General features: G+C 35.3%; 1 protein-coding gene across 1 annotated transcript; it reads right to left on the bottom strand.

Annotated features, from left to right (window-relative positions):
- Window positions 1–440: 440 nt before the first annotated feature.
- Window positions 441–3,622, bottom strand: LOC120276741 (pentatricopeptide repeat-containing protein At4g02750-like). The gene is made up of 2 exons (XM_039283422.1): window positions 1,110–3,622; window positions 441–527 (listed from the first exon to the last, which is right to left on the bottom strand). Exon 1 carries the CDS (start codon window positions 3,612–3,614, stop codon window positions 1,356–1,358), a length of 2,259 nt encoding a protein of 752 aa, XP_039139356.1. The 5' UTR covers window positions 3,615–3,622; the 3' UTR covers window positions 441–527; window positions 1,110–1,355.
- Window positions 3,623–11,813: the final 8,191 nt, after the last annotated feature.

Here is an 11,813-nt window from a genome sequence, read left to right as displayed (position 1 = left end):
CAACCTCTTAATTCTCCAAAATAACTTAAATTCTAAACTTCCTTAAGTGCAAGACAAGCTCCAATGCCAACACCAATATGCATTGTTGCAAGACTAATCCACATAACCTTCCTAGCCATTGAAGCCGGCACGGTCACTCTACAACCTGGCACCGACAGCAGCATCAGAGCCAATCCAAGAGCAAAACTCAGTAGCATCACAACAACATACAACACAACAAGCACTTTGTGAGAACTTTTCCGCAGATACGCCAACGGAGAATTAAAGATTCCTCCTGAAGCAATGGATAGCACAGTCATTGCAACCTTGAAAGCCATTCTGTGGAACTTCTTACGATCTTTGGCTTGGTTCGGCTGTCCTGCTTCCAAGTCATGCACCACAACATTGGTGGTCGCCATTGTTTGCTTGTGATGTGGGAGAACCAGACATTATCATATGCCTTTTATAGAGCCTTCTTGCGTGGAAAAACAATGCGGGTGTTTCTCTTTAGAGGAACAGTGCTTATACAACCTTTAAAGTGTCAGCATCTGTACATACATTGAAAGCATCAATGCTGTTGCTCAGTAAAATGTATGTGTTCAAGAAGTTTGTACTGAGGTTTGAGCTCCAATTATTGTGACTATCAGAGAAGTAGGACTGAAGTTTGTACTGAGGTTTGGTGTAATGGTGTTCCTTCTTTCTCAGAAGGTGAGTTGTGGCGGGGCCGTGCAATGGCATGCATTGTGGTGGACAAGACTTCTAAAGCTCACCACTAGGTTCGATGCTTATGTGGGTTGGAAAACAACTCCCATCCCATCAATCTGGGACAACTACTCTTGTTCTATGGCCCATTATCTATTGAACATTTTTATGCCTATCTATGTCTGATATATGGTACTTTGCTCTTCAAGGTTTCAGTGTTTCACATTGCTATAAATTTATTCAATCAATGATCCATCTAGGCATTGTATGACAATAATAACTAATGGAACTCCACTCATGGTCAATGACAAAGTCAAACATTAATATGGGAGTGCAAAGAGAAAAGATAATGAGAGACAAGATAAAAGGAATCATAAAAAACACAATAATCAAATTGCCACTAAAAAGTTGAGAGTCTTGAGACAAACCTTCTGTTGTTGGGACCATTGGAGATTAGGAGCATCAATAAGAGCTAATAGCTTTCAGTAGTGTATGACGGGAAGGAGCAGTTGACGAGGACCAATCCCACGTGGTGTATCTGTGAATGGCTCGTAACACTGCATTTGAGAAACATGTTTCCAAAGTGCCTCTGCTTGATAGAATTTTCTCTAGAATTCTTGTTTCTTGCTCTCCATTCAATCAGATACAGAGTGTCATCAGCTCTGACAAGACAGTTACCCACAATCTAATGCAGAAAGACCAAGCACGGGACCAGTGTTCCTCATTTGTGCAGTCAATGTCTCCAAAACAAGACAGATTTCTGCTGTCCCCGGTTGTTTTGGATCATCAGAAAAGAATTCGCAGAACTTATTCTTGATCTCCACCCAACTGCACCCAGCTTGCTTCTTCACTCCTCTCTCTTTCATCAACACCCTCATTCTCTCAACTTCATCCCATCTACCTGCATCTGCATGTATGTTTGATAACAAGACATAATTGGAAGACTTACAAGGTTCGAATTCACACAGCTTCTCAGCAGCTATGTTTGCGAGTCCTGCGTTCCTATATATTCTACATGCTCCTAACAAGGCTCCCCATACACCAGCATTTTCCTCTACCTGCATTCCCACTACGAGTTCATAAGCTTCTTCTAACCTTCCCGCTCGACCAAGCAAATCAACAATGCAGGCAAAGTGTTCTGCAGCAGGTTTAACTGCATAGTCCTTGCTCATAGACTTGAACAAATCTAATCCTTCGTTAATCAACCCCGAATGACTACATGCCGATAAAACACCAACAAAGGTGACCTCATCCGGTTTTATTCCGCTCCTCTCCATCGTCCTAAGTAGCGAAATCGCCTCAGTCCCATTACCACTGAGAGCATAACCAGCAATTAAAGAATTCCATGATACAAGATCCACAGCTTCCAATTCATCAAAAACTTGTTTCGCTCTTGAAATTCTTCCACACCTTGCATACATACTGATCAAGGCATTGCCAGCAAAAAGGTTATCAACATAACCACTCTTCAGGAGGATAGGATGCAGTTGCTTACCCGCTTGATAGGCAGCAAGATGTGCACATGCACTCAGGGCACAAGCAAACGTAGACCAGTCTGGTTTCTTTCCTTCCCTCCTCATCCACATTATATATTGAAGTGCCTCGACATAGAACCCATTTTGAGTTAAGGCAGATATAATGGAGTTCCAAGAGACAGTATTTTTATCGCCCATTTCTTGAAACGTTCTTAGTGCTTCATCAATTTGTCCTTCCTGAGCATACCCTGTGATCATAGTGTTCCAAGAGACCATATCTTTTTTCGGCATTCGTTTAAATAATTCTTTAGCTTCATCCACTCTCCCGCATTGACAACAACCAGCAATCATGGTGTTCCAACAAACAACATCTCGTGTGTGCATTTCTTCAAAGATTCTACGAGCATCATCCATCCTATTGTGCTGAATATACCCAGACATCAAGGCAGTTTGTGCACCCACACTCTTGATAGACATCTTATCCAGCAGTTCCTTTGCTTCCTTGAGCTTGCCAATTCGAGCATACCCATTAATCATTGCTGTCCATGACACTGAGTTCCTCTCTGGCATCTCCATGAAAATCTTGAGAGCATCATCAATTTGCAAACTTTTCACATAACCCGACAACATTGCATTCCAAGAAACCACATTCCTTTCCGGCATTTGATCAAACAATCTCCGAGCCTCAGCAATTCTCCCACTTGTCACGAGCCCATTGAACATTGTCACCCACGAAACTACATTCGGGTTCGGAATCCTCTCAAAGAACTTCCAGGCAGACTTCCAGTCACCAATTTTCACAAACCCATCCACAATCAAATTCCAAGAAAATTCATCTTTCTCCGGCATCGTCTCATTGAAAAATTTCACCGCCGTCAACATCTCTTCATTCTGCGTATACCCAGCGAGCACAGAGTTCCAAGAAACTAAGTCTCTTATTGGCATTTCATTTAACAACTGAACAGCATCATGAAACCTCTGATTTTTTGCATAACCTGAAATCATAGCATTAAAAAGAACCGAACTTTTCTGTCCAGGAATCGCATCAAAGATCCTCCTGGCCTTCTCCAGCTCACCATTGCGCGAAAAACAAGTAATCATCAAAGTCCAAGAGAACTGGTCTCTCTTGGGCATTCTGTCGAACAACTCATAGGCCTCACTAGAGCAGCCATTATGAGAGTACCCAGCTATCATTGTGTTCCAGGAAACAAGGTTTTTGAATGGCATTCGATCAAAGAGTGTCCTAGCTTCACTCACTCTGCCATTTTTGGCGTAGGCCGAGATCATACAGTTCCAGGTGACGGTGTTGCGATTGGTCATGGAGGAGAAGACCTTGATGGCTTCTTCGATCCTACCGGACCTCGCCAGCTGGGAAAGCTTGAGATTTTCGCTGAAGAGAAGGCTCCTCCTTCCTCCTCTCTCCGTCATGGTTCTCAATGGAGAGCTCATGGCGGACATGGGAAACAATAAAATAATAAATAAATAAATAAATAAAGGAGAAACTCTTGCTCATATATCCCCAAAAACATGAAATTGGCTCTATATCTTTATAATTGATGTATACTGTAGTTAGGGGTGCAAATGAACCAAGCTGCTCCTTAGTATTTCAAAGCTTGGCTCAAAGAAATTTGTTCATTAAGTAAATGAGTTGAGCTCGAGCGACATGCTACTCATTATGGCTCATGAGTCTGCTCAAAAGCTTGATGAACAAGAATGCTCGTGAGCCTACAACAAGCTTGCTCATGAGCCTTCTAAACGAGTTTGCTCGTGAGCCTACTAATAAGTATGTTAAACAAGTCTAATAATGATGAACCTAATAGTGGCGAACCTACTAAACGAGTTTGTTAAATGTGCATTTTTTTTCTTAAGTATGAATGGATTCATGTATTAAAAATATTTTTTTAATAATAGTCATTATGATTTATTATTTTTTTTAAACTTCTTTAGAGCCAAGCTCGAAGCGAGCTCAAGTTCGGCTTGTTTTTATCATAAATGAGCTTCTTTTGAGCAGAGCTCGAGCTTAATTTTACTATTTTGAGCCAAGCTCAAGCTTACAAGTTTGGGCTCCAATCGAGCTGAGCCTGTAGCTAATTCTGTCGAGCCGAGCTGGAACACTTCCAAACTCATCTCGTCTCGGCTCAGCTAGACTCGATTGCACCCCTAAATTTGTAATACACTAAATAGTCTGTATACTTAGCCCTTTTGGTCCCCCACTTTAATGCAATTTAGTCTCTTTACTTTTTTTTTTTATTTAGTCAATCAAGTATACCTGGGTAACAGGAGTTAGTCTTGCCATTAATTTCGACTTATGTGGTATTTTATTATAATATGATTTAAAATAATAATATTTAAAAGACAAAGGAAAGATAGTAAACTATTCACATTAGCAAAATTGACTAGTTCCACAGCAACACATCCATCATTACACACTTCTTAGCCGTTGCTAGAACTTCAAACACCACCATCATCTTCTCATCGTCAGACAACTCTACCACCATGCTAGCCCTTATGACAGCCGCCGCCATTCCATACTCATCTTTTGCCACCCTCTTTACCAATCTTGGTATAGTTGTTGCCCCTATTTGGCATTCTTGGCCAGTCCCTCCACCACCATTCTCCCCTCCTTAACCTTGCCACCCCAATAAAAAACTTCGCTGCAACTAGAACCACCCCCTTCGTTGCAAACGCAATCGCCACCATCATCCCCCTTAGCTCGTTCTCTACTCATTCTCCACCCCCAGCCATGCGCTCATTGCCATGTACCTAGGGGTGTAAATGATACACCTCTACTCGCAAGCTACTCGAGCTCGACTCGGTGAAAACTCGAACTCGGCTCGGTCACAGTCGAGCCGAGCTCGAGCTCGAGTAGCTCGAGTAGTCGAGCGAGCCGAGTTCGAGTATTATGATACTTTGCTCGAGTGCTCGCGAGCCTAATCGAGTATGTATGTATATATATAATATTAGATGTATTTGATAAAAATCAAGGGGAAAATCTTTCGAGCTCGAGTCGAGCTCGAGTTCGAGCATAATGTTTATGGTTATTTTCAGCTTTTTCGAGCTTAATCGAGCGAGCTCGAGTAGCTCGATTTATGTACCGAGTCGAGCTCGAGCTATAAAATAAATACTCGATCGAGCTCGAGCCGAGTATCAAGTACCGAATTTTCAGTCGAGCTCGAGCTCGAGCTCGCTACTGCTCGGCTCGAACTCGATCGATTACACCCCTACATGTACCCCACTCTTGCATGCTTTTAGCACTTAGCTGAGACCATAGATGAAACTAGGGGCCAAGGGGATGCTTGAACACTCCCTTGGCCCATGAAGTATATATATATATATTATTAAAATATAATTCACATGCAAATAAGTACTCTTTATTTAGTTATTAAATTTTTTTTTTTTTGACAAAGTTGGCAAGCAACAAAAAACCAAGGACAAAAGGGCACTGATGTGCATCAATTATGATGGCTTGACTGACCTCCTAGAGATAATCCCCCGCCATGCAACCATGGTGAGGAGAACGAGAAGATTTCTCACACAGAACTTCCACAAGGGACACAGAAAGTGAATTGTAATATGAGAGGTTTGAACTTGAGACCTTTCAATCACAAGCATGAGTACTTACTGTTGGGCTAGCCCACACTATTTAAGATAAATTAAATAAACATAATAAAATTATAATATTAAATAAAATTGATGTTGACAGATAATAACAAATAACATGAGTGGTATCTTCAAATATTTTTGTTTTTAAATTTTATAGTTAGATATATTTTTTAGGAAAAAATATTTATTAATCCTTGCAACTTTTCAAATATCCCCAGTAATCTCTTTGACATTTCAATTTCCCAAATAACCCCTCCTTTTTGCAATTTACTTATTTTTCAAACCCTACAACTCATGTCGTCAGATTGTTTTTTTAAAAAAAATCTAATTTTTCCCCGCTTACGAAATGTATTTCCCGTTTATGAAGTATATTTTTTATTTAACATTTTGTGTTTACATGTAACTACATAAGTTTTTATCTAATATGTAATGTTTTTGTTTAATATTTGTTTTTGGGGTAAATTTTTCAGAAGGTCACTAAACTTTGGCTCATTTTCACTTTGATCACCGAACTTCAATTTGTATCAATTTGGTCACTCAACTTTAATTTGATTTCAATAGGTAATAAATCAAGGATTTCAACCCCCAATTGATTACATGACTGTCTAAAAATCTAAGTCAGTCCTCTCATTGACACATTATTAAGTCTATTAGAGGTGTCCACGTCATCGAAAAAAGAGCTACATCATTCATTTGGAGGTTGAAATCTCGATTTACCACCAAGTGAAATGAAATTAAAATTGAGTGACCAAATTGATACAAATTGAAGTTCAGTGATCAAAATGAGAATGAGCCAAAGTTTAGTGACTTACTAAAAAATTTACCCTTTGTTTTTGATGTTTCATATCTTAGTTTCTTGTTTACTATTTTGTGTTTCCGTTTAAAAGCATAGTGGAGCATTTTTAGTCAAAAGTACTGAAAAGCAAGCTATTAGAGGATGTAAAAAAAAAGACTTTTTGGGGATATGAAATAGTTCAAGGATATTTTTTATCAAGTGAGAAAGTTGGAGGGATGATATGAATAATTTCTCTATTTTTTATTGAACTTATCAATACATAAATATTTATTAATTAGGATATTAATGTAAAATAATAATAATAATAAATAAATAAAAATAAAACCTTAAAAAATGTAATGCCTCTCTCAAAATCTCCAAAAAAAATCACTGCTGGTTGCATCGATTGGTGAGCTTTCTTCTTTTGTTATATTTTTTCTGAGTTAATGTTTTATCTTTCTTTATAACGATTTATCCTTTTTTTATGTTTGTTTTATATCTAATTTAATATTTAAAATTTGTTGTATAATTATCTGCTGTGTAAAAATATTTTATATTTCTTGCTTAATTCTTGGATATTTGTTAAATATTTGTTTGATTATTTGTTATGAAAATTTTGATAGTTTATTAGATTATTTGTTGAATAATTGTTGCATTTAATAATTGAATTAGATTGTGAATTTTACTTATGTTGTTTTTAAATTGTATTATTTGTTAATTTAGTGTTAACTATAAGTTAAGTTAATTGCTAATTATGTAGATATAGGTTTTTATTACACCTAAATCAAAATATTTAGATGGATGTATATTTTATATGAAATACTAATTATTATAATCTCAAGTTTGAATTAATGGACTTGTTTAATATTTATAAATTTTTTAAATTTAAATTTAGCACTCCCTTAATTTTGTTTATAGTTCCACAACGGAAGCCTATGACACCAAGGTTGCAGAGGTCATGACAGGCGAGGCCTGTCTTGAAAAAGAAGGAAACAGACTTGAGCTCATGTAAGGAGATTGTTGTGCATCTTTATGCCATGAGGATAGGTTTGATCTCTTAATAGAGCGCATCAATTATCTTTGAGCTCTTCGATTGAAGACTTTAAGAGCTGAAATGACAACACATTTGGTGGAAGAGCGAGGAATATGCTTGTACTCGCCAGAGACAGTGAAGATCACCAAAAGGATGATGAAGGTGCACAAGAGGTTTTTGAAAGAAGTACTCAAGGATCTTGTGGACCAAAGGACTTTCTTAATTGATTGATCGAAAAGACGAAGAACTGTTATTTGGAACTCTTTGTTAGGCTCTTTTTCTCTACAATATCTTTATATAGAGATATATGTTTGGTTATTATTTTTGGTCTTTGATGTGCATGTGTGTTGGTGGGGAAGTTCTTCTTCTTCTTCTTTTTCTTCTTCTTCTTCTTCTTCTTCTGTATTGCATGATGACGAATATGATGATGGTAAAAGGGTTATCTTCTTCTTCTTCTTCTTCTTCTTCTTCTTATTATTATTATTATTATTATTATTATTATTATTATTATTATTATTATTATTATTATTATTATTATTATTATTATTATGTATTGCATGATGATGAATATGATGATGGTAAAAGGGTTATGGTTTTCAAATGTTTAAGCAAGAGAATAATTTAGTAATTGTTTGGTAGACTTGTTTGCAAGATTTAGTAATAAAGGTTTGATTGAACGCAGTTATATTTTGTTCTTGTTTGATGTTATTATTATTTACATTGAAAAGACGAAGAATTGTTATTTGGGACTCTTTGTTAGGCTCTTTTTCTCTACAATATCTTTATATATAGATATAAGTTTGGTTATTATTTTTGGTCTTTGATTTGCATGTGTGTTGGTGGGAAAGTTCTTCTTCTTCTTCTTCTTCTTCTTCTTCTTCTTCTTCTTCTTCTTCTTCTTCTTCTTCTTCTTCTGTATTGCATGATGATGAATATGATGATGGTAAAAGGGTTATGGTTTTCAAATGTTTAAGCAAGAGAATAATTTAGTAATTATTTGGTAGACTTGTTTGCAAGATTTAGTAAGAAAGGTTTGATTGAACGAAGTGATATTTGTTTGTGCTCTTGTTTGATGTTATTATTATTTACATTAAAAAGATGGAGAAGTATTATTTGGGACTCTTTGTTAGGCTCTTTTTCTCTACAATATCTTTATATATAGATTTAAGTTTGGTTATTATTTTTGGTCTTTGATTTGCATGTGTGTTGGTGGGGAAGTTCTTCTTCTTCTTCTTCTTCTTCTTCTTCTTCTTCTTTTTCTTCTTCGTCTTCTTCTTCTGTATTGCATGATGATGAATATGATGATGGTAAAAGGGTTATGGTTTTCAAATGTTTAAGTAAGAGAATAATTTAGTAATTGTTTGGTAGACTTATTTGCAAGATTTAGTAATAAAGGTTTGATTGAACGCAGTTATATTTTGTTTTTATTCTTGTTTGATGTTATTATTATTTACATGTCATGGTGATTCAATTGTTAATATCAATAGAGAATAACTTACTAATCTTCACTGTTGTTGATGCAAGCGTTCCAAGGGAGGTAGTTGAGCTTCCAAAGATGGAGTCCAGTAGGATCCGGGAGAAGAGAAGGTTAGAGGCGAGGTCAAAGATGAAGCTACGGAGGCAGGGGACATGGGAGGATGCTGAGGATAAGATGGTGACAGAAACTCAATGGCGCTAATGATGAGGATATGAATGGAAGAGAACCAAGAAAAGAATTCACGTTTAATATATTTAAATAATATTATAATAAAAAAGCCACATCAACCAAAACAAACGGCAAGACTAACTCATGTTACCAAGGTATACTTGATTAACCAAATAGAAAAAAAAAAGTAAAGGGACGAAATTGTATCAAATTAGAGTGTAGGGACTAAAAGGGTAGAATCACATAAGTAGAGTGACTATTTAGGGTATTACACCTAAATTTTATAATCAAGTATATGCCTTTATTTGGGTTTACACATTTTCATGCTTTTTCTTCATAATTACTTCTATAATAAGTTAAGAATTTATGGTCTAATTATCATAGTTATCATAATAGAACTGGACCATACATTGAACTATTTAAAGTATCAGATCATCATGTCCTTAGTTTAACTGTCAATTCAATTCGGTGAATCTTGAGTTAATTCACATATTTCAAATAATATTTTAAATAATTTAATTGATATAATAAGTCAAAAATAATAATAGAAAATAATATAATCGTAATAAAAACATTTATACAAAAAATAATGTATAAAAATGAAAAATACATCATGTCTAAATTTGATATTCAATGATTCAAATAATCAATCAATAGAAATATAGAATAACAGTAATGTTACATGTGTATGATGAGTATCTTGAATTCGTTTCCCAATAACCTGGATGCCAGTTAGCATCCACGTCATACTCTACACTTCTCTCCAAATCAGCATAAAAAAATAGGAAAAAAATATCTAAAAACAAAACCTTAGTTTCTCTCTATCTCTCTCTCTCTCTCTCTCTCTCTCTCTCTCTCTCTCTCTCTCCCCCCTGTCTTATCTTTATGATAATTAGACCATAAAAAAAAGTAAAGGGACGAAATTGTATCAAATTAGAGTGTAGGGACTAAAAGGGTAGAATCACATAAGTAGAGTGACTATTTAGGGTATTACACCTAAATTTTATAATCAAGTATATGCCTTTATTTGGGTTTACACATTTTCATGCTTTTTCTTCATAATTACTTCTATAATAAGTTAAGAATTTATGGTCTAATTATCATAGTTATCATAATAGAACTAGACCATACATTGAACTATTTAAAGTATCAGATCATCATGTCCTTAGTTTAACTGTCAATTCAATTCGGTGAATCTTGAGTTAATTCATATATTTCAAATAATATTTTAAATAATTTAATTGATATAATAAGTCAAAAATAATAATAGAAAATAATATAATCGTAATAAAAACATTTATACAAAAAATAATGTATAAAAATGAAAAATACATCATGTCTAAATTTGATATTCAATGATTCAAATAATCAATCAATAGAAATATAGAATAACAGTAATGTTACATGTGTATGATGAGTATCTTGAATTCGTTTCCCAATAACCTGGATGCCAGTTAGCATCCACGTCATACTCTACACTTCTCTCCAAATCAGCATAAAAAAATAGGAAAAAAATATCTAAAAACAAAACCTTAGTTTCTCCCCCTTCCCCCCCCTCCTCTCCCCTTGTCTTATCTTTATCTTCACACCACCTTCTTGGGTTCCATGTCTCATCTTCATTTCCAAACCCTAGTTCCCGCCTTCATTTTCATCTTCACGCCATCCTCTGTTTTTTTTTTAATATCCTCATCTTCATCTTTGAAACCTAGTTTCTTACTTAATCTAAAAAACGAACAGAAAAACAAATCCTAGTTCCTCATCCCTCCTCCCATCTTCATCTTCATGCCACTTTCTCGGGTTCTATGTCCCATCTTCATCTTCACACCACCCTCTAGGGTTCCATACATCTCTTATCTTTTTCACTTTCATTTGGGTTGGCAATATTTTGTTTATCCGTTTAGTTGTTTTTACTTTTTTGTGTAAATTTATATTTCAATTGTTGAATATGTTTATTCTCTGTAAGTTTTAATCGCTATTGTCTTACACAGGTGATGTGTACCATAAGCACATAGATCATTTAAGTAGTAAATAAAATATCATTCCCATGAGGACTTTGTTGCTGACTAACAATTTCTTACTATTAGGGTTATTTATGCGAATTGATATGTATGTTTATCATGGAAATAATAAGTAATGAAAACTAAAACTAACAAAACTTAGGCTACCAATGGCTTAGGTGACTAATTCAGATGCAAGGGCTTCACCATAATAATAGATAAAGACTTCGTATTAACTCTTTCTCGGTTAAGTTTAATTGCTTTGAAGGTGTAATATCCTAGGATACTCACTATTTTTCTTTTAGAACATCTCCTACTTTCATTGTAATCGAATCTAATTAGATCTTTTAAGTTCTATAACATCTATTAATCCCCAAGAAATCATAATTTAGGATTTCATGTTCAATTCAATGGTTTCCGACATCTTAGTTCACCTTTCAGTCCTTCCTTTGGTGTTTGAAATCATGCAAAATATGAAGGGCCCCACTCATTCATAAGCATTAAGTTCCATAAAATTGAATCAAAAGCAAATAAATATTATTACAAAAATCAAAGTCAATACATCATCAATTATCTAAACATTGGGCTAACCCCAACCCTAGAA

This window comes from Dioscorea cayenensis, chromosome 15 (assembly GCF_009730915.1).
Source record: "Dioscorea cayenensis subsp. rotundata cultivar TDr96_F1 chromosome 15, TDr96_F1_v2_PseudoChromosome.rev07_lg8_w22 25.fasta, whole genome shotgun sequence".
NCBI lineage: Eukaryota > Viridiplantae > Streptophyta > Magnoliopsida > Dioscoreales > Dioscoreaceae > Dioscorea > Dioscorea cayenensis.
Note: the sequence above shows the minus strand (reverse complement) of the source record. Positions and strands in the feature narration are given on the sequence as shown.